General features: G+C 48.9%; 1 protein-coding gene across 5 annotated transcripts in view; it reads right to left on the bottom strand.

Annotated features, from left to right (window-relative positions):
• Positions 1–1,490: 1,490 nt before the first annotated feature.
• GDPD5 (glycerophosphodiester phosphodiesterase domain containing 5) overlaps positions 1,491–24,605 on the bottom strand; it is a 168,370-nt gene continuing 145,255 nt past the window's right edge. For 4 of the 5 annotated variants that reach the window (XM_061351406.1, XM_061351407.1, XM_061351405.1 and 1 more), the window contains exons 10-17: positions 21,916–22,066; positions 20,901–21,119; positions 18,693–18,850; positions 15,809–15,956; positions 11,927–12,009; positions 8,793–8,807; positions 5,062–5,174; positions 1,491–3,953 (exon numbers count right to left, since the gene is read on the bottom strand). In XM_061351406.1, the coding sequence (XP_061207390.1) occupies positions 3,838–3,953; positions 5,062–5,174; positions 8,793–8,807; positions 11,927–12,009; positions 15,809–15,956; positions 18,693–18,850; positions 20,901–21,119; positions 21,916–22,066 (1,003 nt within the window). In that variant the 3' untranslated portion in view covers positions 1,491–3,837. The remainder of the gene's footprint in view (positions 3,954–5,061; positions 5,175–8,792; positions 8,808–11,926; positions 12,010–15,808; positions 15,957–18,692; positions 18,851–20,900; positions 21,120–21,915; positions 22,067–24,605) is intronic. The other variant, XM_061351408.1, reaches the window with a different exon arrangement.

Genomic DNA, 24,605 nt, shown 5'->3' with positions numbered 1-24,605 from the left:
AAACCCCAATGATAGCCCCAAAGCCAGTCAAATTCCTGACACACTACTGAGTACCCATCACCAACCAGGGAGATAGCTGAAAGGGATTAAGGCAAATCCAAGCCTATCTGTCAAACGCAGCCATTGAGGGGCTGGAGAAAACACATGCTTAACAAAGAACAACCCCACACTGACCCAGACATGATCCTCTTCACACCCAAAGCACCCTCTGCGTGCAGCTGGGAGCAGATACTGGGGAAAGAATAGGCCAAAGAGAGCAAAAGTTCCCTTAATATCCATGATTACCAAAGAACTGCTCAGGGAATCCCCAAGCAGGGCCATGCATCCGGACTCCTGTGTTTTGTAAGTGCTAATGGATGTATGAGCCATTTACTGCGCCATGAACTTGCTTATGGCTTGTGGCTCTCACTGCACCCTAGGGCCACGACGTACATAATGTGTGTTAGAAATAAACTGCTTCCCATTTTTAAGCCATTTTGGGGTTTAAAACTGCTGTCTGATGGGTTCGGTGGGTGCATCATTGTCCCCATGTGGCCACAGACACCGAAAAGTTAGTCTATATTTACTGTTCACAGCTCAGGTCTGCAGATGTCTCCTCTCTACGTGACTGCTTTACAGTTACTGTCTTAAAGAACTGGAATGGGAGAGAACCAGAGAAACAGTGGACAGCTTGGGTTGAACGGACCTTAAAGCTCCTCCAGCTCCAGCCCAATGCCACGGGCAGGGACCCCTTCCACTGGAGCAGCTTGCTCCAAGCCCCTGTGTCCAACCTGGCCTTGAGCACTGCCAGGGATGGGGCAGCCACAGCTTCTCTGGGCACCCTGTGCCAGCGCCTCAGCACCCTCACAGGGAAGAGCTTCTGCCTAAGAGCTCAGCTCAGTCTCCCCTCGGGCAGGTTCAAGCCATTCCCCTTGGCCTGGCCCTACAGGCCCTTGTCCCAAGCCCCTCTCCTCTTTCCTGCAGCCCCTTTAGGCACTGGAGCTGCTCTAAGGTCTCCCCTTCACACAGCAGAGGGGCAGGATCCCCTCCCTGAGCTGCTGCTCACGCTCTGGGGGTGCAGCCCAGCACATGGGGGGGTTCTGGGCTCAAGCACACACTGAAGCCGGGTCATGGGGGGCTTCTCTTCACCCAACAGCCCAAGTCTTTCTCCTTAGGGCTGCTCTCAGTTCCTTCATCCCAGAGCCTGGAGGGATAGCAGGGTTTGCCAGGTGCAGGACGCTGCACTTGGCCTTGTTGAACCTCATGAGGTTCATGTGGATCCATTTCTCGAGCTCGTCCAGGTCCATCTGGATGCGATCCAGTTCCTCAGGCACGTGAATTGCACCGCTCAGCTCTGATCCATCAGGAAGAGATGCACTATAACTGTACCACTCATGGTGCATCGCCACCCCTCCCCTTTATGAAGGTCTCATGAAGCAGAACCAACAGCACGAAGATCAAGGCATCACCATGTTACAAACGATCCCAGAACACAAAACATCACCACAGGCTGGCAGGGGAATACTGACAGTTTATTTCACAGAGCATCGCAGGGTTTATTTTGGTCTAGCTCTATTTTCATCCCAAAAGTATCATCCTTTTTCTGTTAAAAAAAGAAAAGGTAGCAAATACTGAGGATGATAATGGCCACAGTCAGTGCATCACGCATGAAGTTTGGGTCTTGCCCTTAGAATAAGGAAAGAAACCAGTGAATTTAAGTCTTTGTTGGATTGCTTTTAACACTTCCAAGCTTTGAAGCACTTCTCAATAACATCACCTTCAAGGATAAAAACAGAACATGCAGGTGATTATCAACAGATGCTGAGATTGAACATCTCTCACTTGGCAATGACAATCCACCGGGAATGTTTCAGACAGCACCACATTAAAGGGAGAAGCAGCTTTGTTCTCAACCACCTTCAAAGCCACCAAAACCTTGCAGTCCTGCATCAGAAAACCACACTGGTTTTCAGAGTACCATAGAGAAGGAAGGTATTTGAGGAAAGGAAGAGCATGGGCCAGGGTCTTACTCCACTTACATTCATGTAAACCCAGGGGAGATGCAAGAGAATCAAAGTCTTGATTTCCACTGCTTATTAAAGCATCACAATCCATATTTATCCATTATCTATAGGGGTATTTTTCTTTTACATAGGTAAGTTGGCCACTTTTTCCCCCAATTCTTACACAGCAAACCCAAGACGTCAAGGTTTCAAAATGCTACTTGAATACAGCTTAAGGTAGAGCAGTTCAGTGCTGCCAAAACTGCTCAAAGCTGCTTTTATTGTGGCTTATTCTTGCCCCTTCCAAGCCTGTTTTGGGTATCAAACATGATGCACATCAGCATCCCCAAGACCACCTTCTCCTCTGCAAGGTGACTTCTCCCAGCTTGGCCAGCACCCGAAGGCTCAGCTCCCATTTCCCCCATGGTGAATGGCATTGATGGTCCCATTGTTTTCAAGGCAGATCACGTCAAGCTTCAAAGGAAGCTTGACCTCAAGTGGGAATTCTCACGTTGCTTCGACCGAGATCCAGCGAGGAAGGAAGCAACCCAAGACCAAAAGGCCACGGGGACTGAGCCAAGACCCATTCACAGCTCTAGCAGCCTTCCAGCTGGCTTCAGCTGCCTTGGGAACCGGCTCTGTGTGAACAGCAAAGTGACCCAAAAACAGGCTCTTCTCCATGAGGACTTGAAGGTCTCCAAGAGCTGAAGCTGCCCTTGAGCTGTTTCAGAGAGGGGATAAAATTCAGTTGTCATTTACTTGGTTTCTAAGGTTTTCTTTTAACCTCTAGTTTAGTTTGGTTTAAAGCCTTTTGCATTGGAAACATGCTGATGAGAGCTCTCACCTTCCTGAGCCTGTCAGCATCTGCTGCAAGACCATCGCTCCTTTGGAGGACAAGAACATGCAGCTCTAAAGATCCTGCTTGTAAAGCAAGGAGGAAAGGTCTCCTTGCAGGAGTAAGTTACATTCTGGGGCTGCTTCATCTTCCAAACAGCTCCTTCATCCATGGGCATCTCCTTGGCCTGGAGAAGGGGAAGCTCGCACTGCACCGTCACCTCCTATTCCTATATGGGTGCAAGGACAGGGAAGCAAGGAGCGACTGCAGATGCCACTTGGAGTGGCAGGCACTTTAGCCAGATCCGAGTGGTGATGATGCCCATGGCATTGCTTATTGCAAGCCATCATTGAGCATCCAGGCTTTGGGGAAAGGAGGATGGGATAAGGAGAAGGTGCCCAAGTGACTGAGCCAGTGCAACCCCTTCCCTGGCTCTGAGTGCTATCTCCTCTCCTAGGAAAGCTTCTCTCCTCCAAACAGCTTCTTGTTGCATTAGAGCTAAAACTTCATTGCCCAGGAAAGGGGGAAAGGGAAGGAAATCAAGAGAAAACCCATAACAAAACGACACTTCACAAGAACATCACAACATTCAGCTACACAGTCGCTGCACCAAGGGAAGGAAAGGAGCAGGGCAATGGGGAGAAAAGAGAGACATGTCCAACGTGCGTTTCCCAGAGCCCGTCCCCCCACCCTCCAAGAGGATTTAGGCTGTCAGGTCAAGATTCAAGGTTGAGGATTTAATGAACACGGAATTTCCACTCATGCCCTGGAAAACGTACACTCAAAACCCCAAAAAGAGAGACACAAAAATGTCCGGATTTTCTACATATTTACAAAAAAGGAGCCCCCCAACCTCACAACCAGGGAGGTGGAGCAGCGAGTGATGGGGTATGGGAAGGGATCTCTGCCCAACCAGCAGTTCCTCACAGGTTCCCATCCCGCAGCGAGCAGGAGAGCACCGCTCTCGCTGCCGGAGTGAGCACAGGGGATGCCACGCGCCAAGGGCTGGACCGGAGCCCCTCAGTTCATCCGCAGCTTGGTGGCCCGGTGGGCCGTGGGGGTGAGCATCTCGTTGGCATAGCCGTTCTCGGAGCAGAGAGACAGCTCGTCCGTGGTCTCCACGCCGTTGTTGATCTCTGGGGAGGCAATGAGGAAGCAGGGACATGGTCAGAGAGATGCAAAGCCCAGCAGGTCACACCAAGTGAGCACCGCTAGAAGGTACCCCATGGTGGTGAAAATGAGGCACTGAGCAGCGATGCTATTCCAGCACATGGGATCCATCTGATCACAGAATCATAGAATAGTTAGGCATGGAAAGGACCTTAAGATCACCAAGTTCCAACCCCCTGCCATGGGCAGGGGCACCTCACACTAAACCATGGCACCCAAGGCTTCATCCAACCTGGCCTTGAACACTGCCAGGGATGGAACGTTCACAACCTCCTTGGACAACCCATTCCAGTGCCTCACCACCCTAACAGGAAAGAATTACTTCCTTATATCCAATCTAAACTTCCCCTGTTTAAGTTTTAACCCATTACCCCTTGTCCTGTCACTACAGTTCCTTATGAAGAGTCCCTCCCCAGCATCCCTATAGGCCCCCTTCAGATACTGGAAGCTGCTATGAGGTCTCCACACAGCTTCTCTTCTCCAGGCTGAACAGCCCCAACTTTCTCAGCCTAAAATGATGCTACAGAGATTTAACCCCAGGTTTAATTACACTGCACCCATTCAAAACCAGTTCTGAACAGGGTCTGCCTCCAAATTGGAGCCTATGTCTGCATTTTCTTTACCAAAAGGGTGGACAGGCATAAGAACAGGCTTCCCAAGGAAGTGATGGAATCACCATCCCTAGAAGTGTTCAAAAGCCCTGTAGATGAGGCCTGTAGTGACATGGGTTGAGGGTGGCCTTGGCAGTGCTGGGTTTAAGGCTGGACTTGATGATCTTTAAAGGTATTTTCCAACCCAGTTGATTCTGATTTCAGCCATTACAAGATTGTAAGAGCTGTATGGCATAATTTGGAATTAAAATGCAGGATTTCTGAGCAAATCAGTGCTCAGACCTGAACTACTTTGGAATGACCACGACCATATCCCACAAGTGGTTCAGTGCAGCAGGGTCAGTCCAGTCCCCCTGTCTTCAGCAGGGGATGACACCCTTATCAAGAGCACCTCCTCCACCAGCACAGAGCAGGGTGTCAGCTGAGTGATGGAGCAAAAGGCTCTGAGCAGCCCCATCCATACCCGAGAAGATCAGCTTCTCCTTCATGATCTTGACGTCCCGGCTGGACCGGCGGACAGCAGCGCTGAGCATGATCTGCTCTGGGTTGTAGGTCCTGATGCTTCCGAAGCGCCACCTGCAAGACAAGGGAGATATCAGAGACTGGTCCCCCCCCAACCACAGCAGCATCCTCAGTGCAAGTGGCCACCAACGTAGAGACCAGCAAGTCCCCCAGACCCCTCGCTCCCTTGCACCTACGCAACCCCGCATGGCAGGAGGATGTTTAGAGATGAGGATGTTATCTCAAAGGGGTACAGACATACAAGCAGGCCATCTTTAACCACCTTGAGCACCCTAACTCCACCAAGGACTGCAGATGCCCCAAACCCCTATCACATCAGCTACCCATCTGCCCAAAGGAAGGAGGGCTACTTTGACTCTTAGGGTTGGAAAACGGGAAGAGAACAAGACATCAAACCAAGAAAACATAATGTGTTCCTCATTGAGTGACATACCCATGGCAGGGGTTGGAACTGGATGATCTTAAGGTCCTTTCCAACCCAAACCATTCTATGCAGAAGAGAGCTCAAAGACAAGTTAAGGTCTCAAACCTGAGACACAGCAGAGACACCACCATGAGCTGCTCTGCAGGGAAACACAAGCAGTCCCAATGCAGGGAGCTGGTCACATACAGTGCCTTTAAGTGTCACTTAAGTCTCCCCAAATGTTAAGTCTTTACTTCAATGTTGTTACACAAACCTGCCACTTTTTACGTCTTGGTGAAACTCAGCATCACCTGAAGTTTCCACCATACGAACAATATGAGGCTGGTGGGAACTTGGCTTGACTTAATATTAGCCAGACTTTCATTCTCGTTACTGAACGTGTGTAAAGAGCATTACTGATAGCAACAAGAAATGGCAGCAAATTTAAGGGGAATTTTGCTTTTAAAGCTGTTTTTCAGCCTAAGAGCAGCCCTGTAGCAGACCCTTGGGAGCGTAAGCTGCCGCAATAGGGGAGAACAGGGCTTGGTGGGCTCAGACAACGCAGCCGTTCCCAAGATCCCATTGCAAAGGGATGCTGTTTAAGCCAGGCTTTCATAGCCCACACCCCACCAATTCATCCTCCTCTCACCGAGGAAGGCTTTGAGGTAAACCCCATTCTCCTTGCCACAGCCAGGGATGCTATGAGGCTGTTTGATGAACAGCAACGATTTAAGGTGGTTCATGGGGTTTCTGATCTTCTGGCACCATCTAGTGGCTTCCCCATATAAAAGGAGGTGATTTGTCAAACTATTTCTACTTATTTATTTATTTAAAGGGTCACAACCACCTTCTCTTAAAGTTTCAACTCCCTCCCCAGCCCCCAGGAGCAGAGGGTTTGAGAAACCCCACACATCTCCAGTTTGCATCCACAGCATCAGCCTGACAAAGCAACAGCCACAAAAGAGGTTCTGCACTTTCCCTAGGAAGACCTAGCTGGCATCAATTCCATGGGGTTTCCATCCCCTTCCCAAATCCCATGGGTGACACTGCACCATCAGGCTTTGAGTGGGGTACAGATGAAGGCGGATGCCCTGCTACAGAGAAAAGAAGGGGTGGGATGGCAACACAACACAAGTCACAGACCCACAGACAGAAGCAACACAGAGGAAGCACAAGGAGGCCAAGACATTAAAGTAGAACTAAAAATAACCCCTTCCCAATATTTGTCTTCTATCATAATCTAAACTGAGCCACTCTGACCTGGAAGACTATTTTTACCCTTACTGTCCCATGCAGGTAGATCCCTTTAAGATGAACGTGGTTGCAAGTGCATAGGACCTCACAGGATAAGACCCTCCTTAAACTATAATCAGGGTCAAGTCATATTGCTATGAGTCTTGTCTTTGCCCACCACATCAGGGTTTTCAGCATTAGGCTGGGTAGCACAGCCCAAAGGCATGACGATCTCCTGCCCAGAGGTCCTAGACACCCCATGGAGGACATGGGCCTTTTTGAGGCTCGGACAGCCCAGCCTCAAAGGGGTGCAGGGACCAAGGGCTTTTCTCCTCCTCTCCTTCTCTTATGGTGGCTGCAGTGAGACCCAGGGCAGTTAAATACATACAAGGGGCCAATGACTTCTCATAGGGGTGTATTGCTCTGATTGACCAAGCTAGGAGAGGGTAACCCCATGGTAGCTCAAAATACCACCTTAGAAGAGCCACCAGTACGTTTAACCACAACGCAACTCCAATCAACACCATATGAAAAACCCTCTGCTGTGCTCAGTAGCCTTTGGGTCTCCAAGAAAGCTTGTTTAAGAGAAAACAGCACCTCTCCTACCCCCTTGGGCTCTGTTGTGATCGACCACGTTTAGGACAGCAGCGTGCAAAAAGGCCAGACAGACAGCAGGTAGGTCTTGCTCTGGGAGGTTGGCGTCAAAGCGGACCAGACGGACACGGGGTGGGAACAGACTAAAAAATACTGGGACAACAACACAGAGACAGCACACACTGTGTTAGGGCCACGGCTGGACCCTTGCTTTGGAGGGGAGATGCTAAATGGGGTGGGAAAGAGGGGAGAAAATGGGGTAGTTTGGTACCAAGGTGATAAGATGGAGCGAGCAAAGAGCCAAGCCAGCTGCAACCAGAGTCCCCATCCTGCGATGCTCTTGCCTAAAGCCTGCCCAATTCTTCCATGCCTGTCTTCTACTTATCCATAAGCCAGGGAGCAAAAAGGAGGGGAAAAGGGGAAAACACCCAACCTCCCTGTACCCACAGAAGGGCTCAGCTCAGCCCCATAGCCAGGTCCTGCTTTGGGGAGATGCTTTGAGGACATAACGCTGAGTCCAAGGAACCTCATGGAGCAGGCAATGCAGATGGCCAACCCAACCCCTGAGGCTATGGGTGGGCAGAGGGAAAGGGTCAGATAAGCACAGACAAGGAGAAGCCAAGTCCTCAGGAATCCAACCCCATGGCACACAGCAGAAGGAATGGAGAAGGAAACACATTAAGAGTTTGGTCCCAGTATGGACATGGTGAAGGCTTTACTGCAGGAAAGTGACAGCGCTTCCCTCCAAGGAGAGGAGAAACTCAAACACCGCGTGAGAAAACAGCCAATACAAGGGGAAATCTGGTTTTCCAATTGGTGACACTTCCCATTCACCATCCCAGGCTCATTCTCTTCCTTTTCCTATTTATTTTCACACTGAATTTCCAGTTTCACAGTGGTGTAACTTGAAAGAGACTCAAAGATCCCAAGTTCCGAGTGCAGCAATTGATGAGTCAAACCCTTCCACTATTAACCTTATCAATTCATTCCCAGGGCTAGAGAAGTGCTGCTTTATATACTGAACAAGTTATATTATTTTCTTTGGAAGTGGCCAATTTTGAAGAGGTTGGTGCCAAAACCCACTGGTAAATGCAGGAAGGAAGGGGATGTTTTGCATGGGATCATTTCCATGGAGAAAGCATTATATCCAATGGGATTTTCCCAGTCATGACATGCTGCAGGACCTCAGGATAGGGCTGTTTTAAAAGGCAGCAACTTAGATCATTGCATCAGGTCAGACTGCCTTCAAAACATCCACCAGCTTCATGGCTATGGGCTATGCAATGTTCAGACACCTATGGTCCCCCATGTGAAGGTAGATGTTTGAAAGCATCACAAAAAGCTGTGTCCATCTGCAGTGAAGCCATAGAAAAGAGGGAGAAAGAAAGAGAGAAAGGAAGGTTGAATGGAAAAGAGAAAGAGGAGGAAAGCACCAGAATTACCTGATCATGTGATAGCTGTGAGATGCCAGAATGCAGCAGAGAGAGAAAGAGGAGGAACATGCACAACAGTCAGAGCAGTAAGAAAATAACCAATGCAAAGAGGCAAAAAGAGATCAGTTAGAAGTCATCACAGTTGGTATTCCCCCTTCGGAGAGGCTGCCACGATCCTGTCACCAGGGCTGAAGCAGAAGAGCAGGAGCAATCCCTACCCATGGCTACACAGGAGAGCCAAGCCATGCGTAGGGGAGAGGACGAGCACATCGAAGCGGTGGCTCTGTTCCCACCCACCCCCTCCATCCTTGCATGAAGGAAGCAGCTCTGGTTTGCCCCAAAATTGACTTGGAATAACACAACAAAACAAGAAACCACAACACTGAAGGCCAAATGCCAAACCCCGTTTCCTGGAGCTGAATCACATCAGCAGGTAGTAGTTGGGCAACTCTGATTTGGTTTTGATAGATCCCCAGTACTGCTACCAATGCTTTCATGTGGTGGAGAAACTGCAATGGCATGGAAATGGGTCTGCCCTGCACAAGGCTCTTGGAAGAGCAAGCCTGTTGCTGCAGAAAGTCCAACTTCTAGTACTAGAGTGTCTCCTTCTTCCTCCTGCTTACTTGGGGTTGAGTTCATAGAATAGTTTGGGTTGGAAGGGACCTTTCAAAGGTCGTCTAGTTCAACCTTCAAGAGTTGCAAGGCCAGGTTGGATGGGGCTTGGAGCAAGCTGCTTTAGTGGAAGGTGTCCTTGCTCATGGCAGGGGTTAGAACTGGATGAGCTTTAAGGTCCTTTCCAACCCAAACCAGGCTATGATTCATCCTATGAGCTGTCCTAAGGTAGAGATCCAACATACGACATTCAGCCCTGCTATGATGGACATGGCCAGGCCTCTCTGAACAACTGCCTTTCCATGTGAGGTCCAGAGGCTGGGAGCTCAGTGCTCCATTCTGATGGACCCTGAGGAAAGCTGGGGGTGGTTTCCAGCTCTTCTCACACGCTGAAGGTGGAAGAGAAACCTCCAATAATGCTTCCCTTCCTTATCATGCTTCCTCTTGCCCTACTCCATCAAACCTTTCCCAAACTGGAAGAAATTATGTATGTACAGAGAGGAAAAGACCAACAACTGCAAAGTCCATAGAGCTGTGTCTGCTCCCTCTCTGAGCATGCATCATTTCACTGTGCTCTGAGACCTATAGCTCCCATTCATGAGGTTGAATCAGGTTAATTCCTTCAGCTGTGCTCTCTTGGGTTCCATTCAGGAAACCCTTCTAAAATTGACTATGGGAGGTGATGGAAATGGCTGCAAATATCAGCTTGGCCTTCAAATCCTGCTCTTCAGAGAGGTTATTCCCTGCCTCCAGACTCCTCCCTGCATTGGTGCATCTGACAGAGAAATACAGGGTCTAAAGAACAGGGACATCTCTTATTAAAGCAACTGATGTATTTGAGGGAGTGGAGGAAGCTTCCAGACAACACAGCCCCAGTGAACTTCTAGAGGAGAGGTTTAATGGGCCACAGTTCAGATCACAAGACTACTTAGGAAAGCTTTAATCTCCTCTTAGTGGTTTCATGAACTGCTGGGAAACCTAATCTAATCTGAGTTATGAATCTGCTGCTCACTCTTTTATCACATGCTGGAATGGGGACCTGCTGGGTACAGGTAACAGCGTTGGACTGTGCATTTAGACACCATTATAAACAGATCCAACATGTGGCCTGAAGTCCAACTCATAGAAGGTGCTGGCAGGAGCAATAGCCTGCTGTAACACAGCAAAAGTACATGGGTAATTCTGTACCCAGGGAAGGAAAGAGATTGCTGGGAGCAGATGAACTGGGACAACGTGACAGCAAAATCACTAGCTCGGGAGGCTGGAGCAAATTAAACTGCTGCTGCTAACGTGAAGGCAGTTTGGATCTCAAGACAGAAGGGAAGCGGAGGTCCCTTGATGCCTTCAGGACAGTCGTTTGTGCATGCCAAAGCAGGTGAGATTATAGAGCCAGGGGAATAAGGGATGCAATTTCAGAGTGACAGGGACTGCATCTCTGAGCTCACACTTCTTCCCAGAGAGGGTTATTACCCTGTCACCACTGACAGCTATAATGCCTCCCTAGGAGAAAAGGCACATCACTGGTAGGAACACTGTGGACACCTCCAGTGCAATCAGGAGGAGAGCAGCTTTGCCACCTCTGTTATTAGGAAGTTGATTTACCTCCTCCTGATTTACCACGGTCTGAACTTGTTCTGCCTCTAGGCTTTATGCTCCACGTTTGTTTGCAGGGTCCCTGACTAACAGAGAGGCTTCTGCAAGGCTCTCATCAAATCCTTGCTGTCCCTTTTCTATGGAAAACGGAGAGACTTTCTGTAGGCATCAAACTAAGCAACTGATTTGATTTGCTAAATCATATTTGTATTTCTTCACCCCAGCAGGAACAAACTGATACAAGAAACTTATAGCATGTTCTTTTTGAAGAGTATAATGGTGGAATCTCAGAACATCACCTCTTCATCAGGGACTAGAGCGACAGGACAAGGGCTGATGGGTTCAAACCGAAAAAGGGGAAGTTTAGACTGGATATAACCAAGAAGTTTTTTCCTGTGAGGGTGCTGAGGCACTGGAATGGGTTGCCCAGGAGGTTGTGAATGCTCCATCCCTGGCAGTGTTCAAGGCCAGGTTGCACAGAGCCTTGGGTGCCATGGGTTAGTGTGAGGTGTCCCTGCCCATGGCAGGGGGGTTGGAACTGGATGAGTTTAAGGTGCTTTCCAACCCAACCCAAACTATTCTATGTTTCTATGACTCTTCCTTTAATACATTTTAATCTCTTTCTCAATGTCTATTACGCTGAAGTGTTTAGTTTCTCTCCCACAAGCATTTATGAGTAAAGCAAAGTGTCTACCACAACTACCTTGAGATCTCTCTCTTCCCACAAAGTAGCAACTAATTCCAATTCAATGCCACATCTCAGAAATGGAATTACCGTTTGCAGTCACTCTAAGGGGTTATAACAAAGACTTTCCCTGCTGTTGCAATCCAAGCACCTTTGGAGCACGCTGCTCCTCTCTCCCACCTCCACCCCATGCTCTGAACAAAAGCACATGTCACCAGTAACACGACAATCGAGCTGTAACAATGCTACTTACTTCTGGAATATAAAAACTCCTACAATTATGATAAATGAGATGAGATCAGATGTGATCCAGATCAGGCGGTACTCGTCTGGAGGCTGGAAGACAAAGAACAGAGGCAGAACTTGAACCTTCTGGTTTGTTCAATCAGAGACAGACCACACAATGGCAAAGCTACCACCAGGGCAGAAAGAGCTGCAGGAGTCGCATACAAATCACAACGTTTATGACATTTCTAACATGCATCATCTAAAAATGATGTTATCAGGAAAAGCCACAAACAGGAACAATTTTAAACGCTCCCTCCTTTCTTGTGCTGACATTTTCTTGAAGATCTTAGAGGGCTGAAAGTTTCTATCTCAGCTGTTGCTTGAGGTGAGGGTAAGATGCTGCTGGGAAATTGAAGTCTGTGGGAAAACACGGATGCATACAGACAGTGCACACTGAATCACAGAATCAACCAGGTTGGAAAAGACCTTTAAGATCATGGAGTCCAACTCCTGCCTAGCACTGCCACGGCCACCACTAACCCATGGCACTGAGGCCTCATCTCCATGATGTGTGAACACTTGCAGGGATGGTGACTGCAGCCCTGCCCTGGGCACCCTGTGCCAGCGCCTCAGCACCCTCACAGGGAAGAGCTTCTGCCTAAGAGCTCAGCTCAGCCTCCCCTCGGGCAGGTTCAAGCCATTCCCTTTGGCCTGTCCCTACAGGCCCTTGTCCCAAGCCCCTCTCCAGCTTTCCTGCAGCCCCTTTAGGCACTGGAGCTGCTCTAAGGTCTCCCCTTCACACAGCAGAGGGGCAGGATCCCCTCCCTGAGCTGCTGCGTGGGTGATGCGGTATCATGGGTGATGCGGTATCATGAGAGTGAAGCTAATGAATTTCTCCTATCCCAAACCTGAACTATTCCCAGCCAGGAAAAGGTTACTGACAGATCAATCACAACCACCACCACCATTAAAGCACACAGTAACATTTCAGTACAGACACAGAATACATAATGCATAAAGATGAATTCACACAATGGCAGCGTGATATGGATAAAACCAGTTGGGAGCCATCAACTCCTCTACGTCTGTCTCCCAGCAGAGATCAATGTGGGTTTTTCCCCCCCACTCAGTGAATCTTTGTGTGTCTCAATTTATCCTGTGGAAGTGTACCATGGAATTAGCATGACAATGGTTTAATTAGCCAGTGCTGCTGATGAAGACTTAATACTTGTATTTTCCAGCTGAATTACAGAAGGGTGACATTAAACGTTACATTTATTGGGTCTGTTAAGATGAGCAGACACAAAACTGATGTCTCCTGACATTTTCTAGGCGGGAAAGTGCCATCAGAACTGTTTTGAATGAAAGCTCTGAAGTTTTAAGTTAGAACAAAATCTACCCATCCACATCTTTCATTTATGCAACTGGTATTTCACAACTCAAGAGCCCAAATTGCAGGTTTTCCTGGGGGGCAGAAGCTGGATTTCCTATGACATACCCCAAGCAACAGGTAGACATCAGTTTGCTGGGCAGAGGCCAACATCTGATAAGAGGTGTTCCACATACATATTTTAAAGTCCTGCAGAAATCTCAAAGTTAGAAGGTTTTGGTACCAAATTGAGGTTTTATAACTGACAAAAATGGAATTTCAAGGCGATAAAACGAGGAAAACCACATTTTTCCAAAGATTCACCCTGCGCGCATCACTATTGAGAGTGCCCAGTGAGAAGATGCCTCCCTGGTCCTGCAGAGGGAGCATAGGTCAGCGAACATCTATTGAGGAGGCAACTTGTCCTGCTCCATCCAAAGCAAGGCCTGCTCTGGAATCTCTTATATTCCTCTTGCAATTCCTCTTCTTTAAACAAGGCTGTTCCAGAGGGATTACGTTGGGGCTTTTATAAGCTTTACTCAATATAAGTCCTACTTCTGTAATCCCCCCCTTTGCAGCCCATCAAACCCTTCATCAATTCATAGACTCATAGAATAGTTAGGGTTGGAAAGGACCTTAAGATGATCCAGTTCCAACCCCCCTGCCATGGGCAGGGACACCTCACACTAAACCATGGCACCCAAGGCTCTGTCCAACCTGGCCTTGAACACTGCCAGGGATGGAGCATTCACAATCTCCCTGGGCAACCCATTCCAGTGCCTCAGCACCCTCACAGTAAAGAACTTCTTCCTTATCTCCAACCTGAACTTCCCCTGTTTCAGTCTGAACCCATCACCCCTTGTCCTATCACTGCAGTCCCTAATGAAGAGTCCCTCTCCAGCATCCTTGCAGCCCCCTTCAGACACTGGAAGCTGCTCTGAGGTCTCCACGCAGCTTCTCTTCTCCAGGCTCAACAGCCCCAATGTTCTCAGCCTGACTCAATATGGGAGGTGCTCCAGTTCCTGATCATCCTCATGCAACTGGGCAGAGAGCAACCCAAACCCCTGCTCTGAGGGACTCTCACAGGGGGTCCCATGCTGGGTACTTGCTTACAAACATCAGACTGGGGGCTGAACTCCAGCTCAAGCTTTACAAAGCCCTCCTTTAATGCCATGTTTGATGCTCTCTTCTTGCCAGCAGCTTTCCATCAAGAACAGAGGGAAGAGAGACACTTTTGCTTCAATTTTCCCTCTTGTTTAACTACAGCACAAGTTAAATGTATTTTTGCCATTGCAAATGGGCCCTGGGTGAGTGAAGCAGAACAGCTTTGCACTGTTCAGCTGGTGATAAAGCCCAACAGAGCCCCTGAGGGCGCTGGGCATACAAAGCCTGTAAGGAGCAATGCTCTGTTCCAGGTCCCAAACCATGCCCTGTATGGAAGTGGCTCAGATGGCAAAGTTGGTTAAATTACAGCACCCAGGCACTTCAATATGCAGGAAATCAAGGGATCTTTATGCTGCTGGCGATGTAAGAGTGTGCACTTGCAGCTGAGGGATGAGCTGGTGGGAAACCCCTTAGAGGAGGGCTCCAAGTATCATCAGTGAGGCTGCCAGCTGTGGTGGGGAGCAGATGTTGGCAGCAGCACCATTCACATTATGATAATCTCTGCTGCCAGCAGATTCAGTCTTTATAAAACCATTTCCAGTCTCCAGCTTCAGCACACGCCAGTGTGAGTTTGTGGAGTCAGACACAAGCAGTAGGTTAAGCTGAACATCACGCATGGATGTTCACCACCTTGAGATCCTCCCTCCAGCTAAAGATGCACATAGCTCATCAACATTAAACCGTCCTTATGCTCATCTTAGTCCTCTTTCCCAAGCAGATTTGCCAGAGCAGCCTTGTGTCCTACTCCTGGTAGGATCTCTCAGCAGAAAATACCCCTCCATCACACACATTTACTCCTCTGCAGCTGAGCTCTGGTTTTGGGAATGCTTTGATGCAACTATTCCATCATTCTCTCTCCTGTCCAACAGAGACCCAAGGGTGCTAGGGGTGTTTTCAAAGCATTTACTGGCAATGTGATGGTTTTTCCTTGTCCAGCAAAGGGGTAGCCAGAGGTAAGACTTGGCCCCATTTGGTATTAAAACCAGGTAAAAAAGCTAGTTTTGCAGCTTCACCAAGACACAGAAGCCAGGTTTGCTGGTTCACCGCTACGTCTGATTCTGCTGCAACTCTAACTAACTGGAAATATGCTCTTCCATCAGGAGCAAATGGAAAAATCACGTGGGTTAAATGGAGCATGCAACACAATCTCCAAGAATCCCACACAAACCCTGTACGAGGCCATCGGATGGAAAGGATTGTGGAAGAGGAACACGATCTGTTACCACCTTGGGGTTCAAGCATACAGAGGGGGAACAGTCAAGCACAAAAGCACATTGAACCCAACCAAACCTTTCTGAACAAACCCGATGGAGATGTGGCTGCAGAGGTCAGTGACCACCTCCACATCCCTCCACTGCATCCCATCATTCTTACCATCAGCCAGGTGGGGAAAGGCACCTTGCGAAGGATGTGGGAGCTGTCGGAGGTGACCGACTGGACGCCAGCACACCACAGGATGGAGTACAGCCAGGGCTCATTCACAGTGTAGAGATTCACACTCAGGTTTGCCATGGTGTAGTCCCTGCCAGGAGACAGACAATGGTGAGATGCGAGTCCCCCAGCAAACATCAGACCCTCGTCTCCAAGAGTGGAGCCATTGCCATCAGACATTGCTGTTATCACAGATGTATTGGGTTTGAATTGCTTGGAAGAGGTTTATAACAGAGCAGAGTCACTTCATAAGCAACCCAAGGGCATTGCAAGCAAATGGTTTGAACTTGAGAGGTTTCTTCACCACTTGGATGCTCTCCAACCCAAGCCACAAACCATCAGATACTTCCTTATGAATGATGGAGAGAAGGCTGCATGGAGACCTCAGAGCAGCCTTTCCGTATCTGATGGAGAGGGACTCTTCATTAGGGACTGTAGTGATAGAACAAGGGGTGATGGGTTCAAACTGAAACAGGGGAAGTTTAGATTGGATCTAAGGCAGAGGTTCTTTCCTGTGACGGTGGTGAGGCACTGGAATGGGTTGCCCAGGGAGGTTGTGAATGCTCCATCCCTGGCAGTGCTCAAGGCCAGGTTGGACGAGGCCTTGGGTGATATGGTTTAGTGTGAGGTGTTCCTGCCCATGGCAGGAGTTGGAGCTGAATGATCTTAAGGTCCTTTCCAACCCAAACTAGTCTATGATTCTATGCAGTAGCGCATTGGTGTACCAAAGCACCTCATCACATTGATGTAAAATCCACACCTGGCTCAGATATCTGTAACACTTCATTGGCAATTTGCTTAATTAAAAACTGACAGATGCGTTTCCAACATCAATTCCTACAACTTCCATGCCCTTGTTTTGAGGACAGTTGCAGAGTTTCCAGCTTCCTGAGGTCATTTTCCAAGCAGCTGAAGCCCCAGTCTGCAGTACAGGAGCTGTCAGCAGCAAACCAAGCACTGACAGTGGACAGCTTGTACCCGTACGATTTGCATTAATTACTCTGTCTCCCTCTCTATGCAGCAGAAGCATCACTAATCTCCCTCACACGGGCAGCACAGAGATTAATCCTTGCAATTTAATATCAGCAAAGCACTTGGAGGTGGAAGGGCACTGTACAAGATGTGGACATCTCAGTGCTCACAACATAATCAAGCTGCTCCGAAGGCTAAGGGATGCTCAGGGGTGGTTGTAGTAATGCTACATCCATAGAATCATAGAATAGTTAGGGTTGGAAAGAACCTTAAGATCATCCAGTTCCAACCCCCCTGCCATGGGCAGGGACACCTCGCTCTAAACCATATTACCCAAGGCCTTGTCCAACCTGGCCTTGAACACTGCCAGGGATGAAGCATTCACAGCTTCCCTGGGCAACCCATTCCAGTGCCTCAGCACCCTCACAGGAAAGAATTTCCTCCTTATATCTAATCTAAACTTCCCCTGTTTCAGTTTTAACCCATCACCCCTTGTCCTATCACTGCAGTCCCTAATGAAGAGTCCAGAGGCTGGCTTCTGCATGATTGAAAGAACTGTGTTAAACCAGGGCTTGTTGAGCTCACTCTGGCTTGTGCTGCAGGACTGCAGCAACGCTGATGGGCACCACAAGGATTTCAGAATGGTAGAAACAACCAGGTTGGAAAAGCCCTTTAAGCCCATCCAGTCCATCCCTTCCCCAGCACTGCCAAGTCCACCACTGCCCCATGGCACTGAGGCCTCGTCTCCACAGGGTGTGAGCCCTTGCAGGGCCGGTGCCTGCAGCCCTGCCCTGGGCAGCCTGTTCCAATGCCTGAGCACCCTCTGGGGCAGGAATTGGTCCTCAGCTCCATCTAAACCTGCCCTGGTGCAGCTTGAGGCCGGTTCCTCTTGTCCCATCCCTTGTTCCTTGGGAGCAGAGCCCAGCCCCTCCTAGCTCCATCCTCCTCTCAGGCACTTGGAGGCAGCCATCAGGTCCCCCCTGAGCCTTCTCTTCTCCATCTGAACCCCCAGGTCCCTCAGCCCTTCCCCATCACACTTGGGCTCCAGGCCTTGCACGACCTCCATTACCCTTTTCTGGCCCCACTCCAGCACCTCAATATAGTCCTCTCCTTTAAACAGGATGAAAACTAGGCAGGGATTATCCTGCACTTAAAGCACAGCATTAGTTTTAAGGGTGAAAAGCTAGGCTGATTGCCGGCAGCCATGGGAAAACACCACTGAGTGACACTGGATAGGACCACACACCCAAACAGCTTCAGGCTCAGCTCTTCCCTACTTCCAGCCCAAACATGCTCCCAAATAAACCAGCTCCTTTGGAGGTATTGGGAGGAACCCCACAATGTGCCAATCTCATTAAAGAGGAGACTGGAGCAGTCTCAGTAGATGCCACAGGACTATAATGAAAGGGATGGATAATCCACGATAACAAATTCCTGAAAGCATACCCAGACTTTGGACAAACCAAGATGCTGTGATAGCAACTCTGGAGCAGATGAAGACAAGCAAAGGTCAGGAGCTAATGAGGATGAAACAGCACTTGGAGGTATTTGGTGTGAAAAGCCTTCACTTTTCCCCAGAGCTGACAGGGTAATAAGAACCAGACAATTCCTATGTTTTATTTCAAACAGGATCATCATATAATGAATTAGAATCAGCTCCTGGGAACATTCTAGGTGATGGGTAGGGATAAGCTTGCACAGCTCAAGCTGTCAACAGCACATCCATCTGAAAAGGTACCTCTATGCATAATAAAACAGCCTGGGATGAGCAGAGAAGATGCTGCAGGGCCAGGGATGCAGGAGGATGCTCAGAGCTATGTGGAGCACATGGGCTATCCCACCAGAGGGGCTGTACCTGACATCCTCATTCGTGACCTTGGTGTAACGCAGGTTGAGCTTGACGATGCCCTTCTCCCTCATGCGCTCTGCATCCAGCTTGAGGCCAGAAGTCTGCTGGAAGCCCGGTGCTATGTGTCTGACCAGCTGCCTCTCCGTGTCCGGCAGCCACATCACCTGCAACACAGAGCATGGAAGAGGTGGTTCACGAAGCTCTTCACACGAGGCAGCATCACAGGCAGCCAGTTTACACCAAGCCACAAGCTAAATCACAGGAGGGACTGCCTCGCTTGTCAGACAAATGGTGTAGGAGACAATTACAGCCCCCACATCTTGAATCAAATGCGTTTCAGGTTTATTCTTGAGCACAAAGGATGTGCAAAACTCACTCAGAGATAAAAAGGGTTGAGGTATGAAGGGATTACACCAAGAGCTCATAAGGAGACATGGAGCATCATAGAATCATAGAATAGTTAGGGTTGGAAAGGACCTTAAGATCATCCAGTTCCAGGCCCACCTGTCCTGGGCAGGGACACCTCACATTAAACCGTGTTACCCAAGGCTTCATCCAACCTGGCCTTGAACACTGCCAGGGATGGAGCATTCACAACCTCCCTGGGCAACCCATTCCAGTGCCTCAGCACCCTCACAGTAAAGAACTTCTTCCTTATATCCAATCTAAACTTCCCCTGTTTCAATTTGAACCCGTTACCCCTTGTCCTATCACTGCAGTCCCTAATGAAGAGTCCATCCCCAGCATCCCTATAGGCCCCCTTCAGATACTGGAAGCTGCTCTGAGGTTTCCATGCAGCTTCTCTTCTCCAGGCTGAACAGTCCCAGCTTTCTCAGCCTGTCTTCATATGGGACAGTTCAGGGCACAAGGGACACAAGGCTAAAATTGACAGTGTAGACAGGATCCACAAGAGAAACCTTCCATAACCCCATGGTTACAACTAGTTTTATTCACCCTCTTTCATCAGGGTCTATGTCTACTGCAGCCCAGGGCAAGGATTTCTCTATATCCATTCCATGCTTTGAAAGTATGTCAGATGAATTACTGCTCACAAGCTCAGCTGATGGATGTGAAGTGAATGCAGGAACCAAGCTGGGCAGTGTCGGTGTTCAAGGCCAGGTTGGACAGAGCCTTGGGTGCCATGGTTTAGTGTGAGGTGTCCCTGCCTATGGCAGGGGGGTTGGAACTGGGTGATCTTAAGGTCCTTTCCAACCCAAACTATTCTATGATTCTATGGCTTGTGCCATGCAGAGGCTGGGCCCAACCTGATGATCTCTGCAGAATCACTGAGCACCACATTGCTTGTTTAATAATCTAGTGACACTCATCATAGAATCATCATAGAATTGGTTGGGTTGCAGGGACCTTAAAGCTCCTCCAGCTCCAACCCCTGCCACAGGCAGGGACCCCTTCCACTGGAGCAGCTTGCTCCAAGCCCCTGTGTCCAACCTGGCCTTGAACACTGCCAGGGATGGGGCAGCCACAGCTTCTCTGGGCACCCTGTGCCAGCGCCTCAGCACCCTCACAGGGAAGAACATCTTCCTACTATCCAGCTAATGCCTAGTTGGGTCCTTCAGGGCCCCTCTCAACACTTGCCTGCCCTCACAGGGAAAGCTCATTTCCATACGCAGCAGGAACACCTCCCATTCCAGTTTATGACCACTGCCTCCCGTCCTGACATGAAGCTCAGTGAAGAGCTTCAGTCCAACTTCTCAACAACCTCCTTGCTGGTGCTGGAGAGACCTAATAGCAGCTCTTCAAAGTCTTGTCTTTTCCAGGATGAAGAGACTCAGTTCCCTCAGCGCTTCTTGCTATATCCAACCCCCTAACCCAGCTGGTGGCCTCTGCAGGTCTCACCCCAGCTTATCGGCCAGGTATCAGTGAACCCTACATTGAACACGATTGTTGAGTAAGGGGAATAATCACTTCCCTCCATCTACCAGCTATACTAACATTAGTACAACACGCTATCAAGGCTTCTCACTACCAGGGTATATTGCTGCATTAGCAGTCACCTTGGGTAGCTTTCAGAGGTCCATGGTAACCCCAGGTTCTAGGGCCACCAGCATGACTTCCCAGCACAGGGTGGCATTTCCAATTAAGTCTCCAAAATGGATCCCACCAGCCTTGATACCCAAATGAAGCCACTCAAGGATTCAGGGAAACCCATAAGGAGGGCAATTTTGGGACCATACCCAACCTCACGGAACTCACAGCCTGCTGCCGAATTCCCGATGCCAGGATGGTTTCCAGGGTGACGTTGATGTAAGTGCTGTAGTAGGGATGAGCTGATGGCAAGTTCTGGAAGTTCAGGATGAGCGATGTGTTGTCCTTGATCACCTCCAGCATATCTGCCAGCTTGCAAACCGACTGGTTGGCCGCTTCCAAGTAGTCAGACCTTGAGAGAGACCCGGCCGTCCAGAAGGGGTCATTCTGGAAGCAAAGCACGTCCCAGTCTTAGTGCCATGAACTCCACACTACCCCAGTACAGGTGAAGGGCCTTTTCTACCCCACCTTGGCAACACTGGGCCACATGGACAGCTACTGCTGGTGTTCATACTGCAGCTCACTCAAGTATTTCTCTGTGCCTCAGTTCCCCTACATAAGGAGAAGTGGCAGATCCTTACTGAAAGCAAGGTGTTCTGGACAGGTCACTGCATTTCCAGAGGAAGAGCAGAGCTATAGGGCAAGTAATGTCATTTTCCATGGTAGTGAACTCAAACTGTACTTTCTCACACCATGTTCACAGTCACCAAGTGACCAGAGAGCAGCTAAGGGCTGTTAGAATAGATGGGCTCCTGTCTTAAGGACATTCAGGAACATCAACATCAAAGCACATCCCAAAAAGTATCCTTCCAGAGCGTGTTTTGGCTCTTCTCATTTGGCAAGGAGCAGTTTCCCTGCATTCCCACAACCACATGTGCAAGTTTCTGTGCAACATACCATATAAACATCCCCATCACACCTCCAGATCAGCTCAGATCAGAATGGCCATGAAGCCATGGTGGAGACAGGCTTCTACCGAGCAAGGACCCAAGCAAGTCCAAGCAGGCATAGAAAACCAGTACCTGCAGCAATGCCTCAGCAAGCCATGTTCAAGCTTACATTGGAAGGGACCTTAAAGCTCATCCACTTCCAACCCCCGAGTTTGAAGGTCCCTTCCATCCCACACTGGTCAGGGATTCCATGATGCTTGGCTCCAGGACACCCTCTCCATGGCCATACGCACCCGTAGGAACCACTCTCCAGCATTGAGCTTTTCCAGGTCAGTCCAGTTGAACATGGAGGAGTGCTCGTAGGCCCGCTCTGGAAACACTTCCTCCACGTTTGTTGTTCTCCTGAGTGTCTTGTCGTGCATCAGAAACGGCACTCCATCATAGCTGCAAAGACAGGCAGAAGGCCCTATTACAAGGTTAGAAGACACAACCATGTACACGGTACTAGATAAATACCTGTTCCCACTCCAGCTTCACATCACAATCATTGTGAAGATCTCAACCAACTCAACACATCCCCAGCAGCCTCAATATCCATTGATGCACCCAGAGGGAAAAGCCTCTTAGATACCTGCTAGGTGTTTGCAGTCATTCGTACATTGACTGACCCCATCCATCTCTAGATGGCTACTAGAGTGCCAAACTCTAGTAGCTTGGACAAGAACATCCACTTTGAACACTCACATGAACCAAAGCTTTCTGCAGGATCTGTGGCTCCCAATATCAGAGGTTTTCCATACCCTGCTTGCACAGACACACCCCCAATCTATTCCCAAATTGCTAATAGTAGATGATGAGAAAGATTTCAGAGGCTCTCACACTACACAGAACAAAGTGGTGACAGGCTTTCAGCAAGATGCAAGGGTTCCAAGCTACCAAAATGGTTCTGAAATTGCCTCTTCCCAGTTGAAAATGGGTTTCAGGAAGCACCACACTCACGCAAGTCCATGCATCTGAAAGAAATCCCACCTTTCAGATGGAACTAAAGAGCCAAATGCATGTCCTGTGGTTTATAAGCCATGCAGATGGCTTAAAAATGGTTTGGGGAAGCCAAAAGAGCTCTTTAAGCTTTCTTCCACTCCATTTTCTGTGATTGAATTAGTGATAACACTAGATAGGCCAGTGATGGTTTCTATCCAGGGCAGGGGAATGTTGTCTGCACTCAGAAATCAAGATAAACCCAGCCTGATTACAAGGACATTTTCCTAAGCAAGGAACCCATCTTCATCATGGGAGACTCAGATAAGGTCTGGAAATGAGATAAGGTTTCAATGCAAACCCAACCTGAATGAGGAGCCAAGTCACAGCACTCAATCCCAGAGCCAGAAGGAAAACATCACTTGTAGATGATGGAGCAAATGCTGCCTCTGCTTCACCATTGCCTGCAGAAGTCCCTTATCACAAAGGTCACTGGCATCTTTGCTTGCTATTTCAAGCATGCACTGTGCTGATTTCCTCCCCAACCCAAAGCACCATGCTGACACAGCAATACCATGCTCAGCAGCACACTGCACTGCTGCAATCACAAGGGGCTTTAATAAATACAGTTAAAAAGAAGAAAATAAGCTAAGCAACTGCAGAATTAAAAGTGTGGAGTGTTTAAGTGAGATAGGAGCTCAAGTCTTAGCATCGCATAGCAGAGCATCGTCAGATACTGTTAAGCCTTAACCGCAGCGTGGAAAACCTATGGGGGGACTTCACATTTGCTCCTTTCCTTTCTAATCCTTCCCTTTACAGAGTCACTCAGCACTACTCAAGTCTAACCACAAGCTATTACAGGCACAGATTGGCTAAAAGTACTTCAGAGACAGAAATCAGAGCTTTAGAAGAAGAGATGTGAGGGGAGGTAGAGGATAAGAGGAACACACAGGGATGCTGTGCTGCTGCTTGAAGCGAAGTTGGCTTTATAACCATGGCCACCCAGTTTAATGTCTGTAAGGAGCAGGATGTGATGGGTCTGAGTGCATGTCCGAGCAGCTCACCCATGGCAAATACATGCCTAGAAGAACATGGAGACATCCCAGGAGGGATATCCTGGACCCATCCAGACACAGGCACAAAGAGCATCTCTCAATGGGATAAGGAGAGCAATAGGTCTTGTGCCACAAGCCCTTCCCAAAGCTGATGCCAGCTGTATGGATAACTCACTTTTTGGTCTGAAGGTCAATGGAGTCCTCTTTTTATAGAGTTCTCCTTGAGAGGGCCTCAGATAACTGGGCCATCAAGAGCATTAAGCTATGGATGCTTGGAGTGCTCCTCTGGGATAGCTGATGAGTGGCAACAGGGAAAGCTCTTGGAGCTTTTCCAGCTCTCCTCCTCCCAGAAGTCCACTTTCCTCCTTGGCCTGAGCTAATGGAAGCAACTGATTCAGCCACGTGAGCAAAGTGCTTGTCTGGGCAGGCAAGCAGTTGTCCCTTCACAACTGTTAATGAACTAACTTTGGAAAGAACAGGAATTGCATCACATACATCCCAATTCACACTTCATCCTTCCACAGCGACCTTCCGCTCCCAAGTGGGAAGAAATTACTTTACTTTTTGTTCTCAATTATACAAAGATAAAAATAAGCCACATAACATTTAACCTTCAGAAGCCCATCTTCCACCAGGCAAAAAGATCTTTCCATCAACACCAACCTCTAAAGTGGTCAGGGAAAAATAGGAGCTTTGAGGCTTTCTTGTGTTGATAACTGGAACTGAAAGAAACTGAGGAATCAAGGGGTGATGGGTTCAGACTGAAGCAGGGGAAGTTCTGGTTGGATACAAGGAAGAAATTCTTCCCTATGAGGGTGGTGAGGTGCTGGAACAGGATGCTCGGAGAACTGGTGAATGCTCCATCCCTGGCAGTGTTCAAGGCCACCTCAGACAGAGCCTTGGGTGACATGGTTTAGTGTGAGGTGTCCCTGCCCATGGCAGGGGGTTGG

Source organism: Neopsephotus bourkii, unplaced genomic scaffold (assembly GCF_033783945.1).
Source record: "Neopsephotus bourkii isolate Nb327-2 ecotype Australia unplaced genomic scaffold, CSIRO-AGI_Nbou_v1 NB_580, whole genome shotgun sequence".
Lineage (NCBI taxonomy): Eukaryota > Metazoa > Chordata > Aves > Psittaciformes > Psittacidae > Neopsephotus > Neopsephotus bourkii.
Note: the sequence above shows the minus strand (reverse complement) of the source record. Positions and strands in the feature narration are given on the sequence as shown.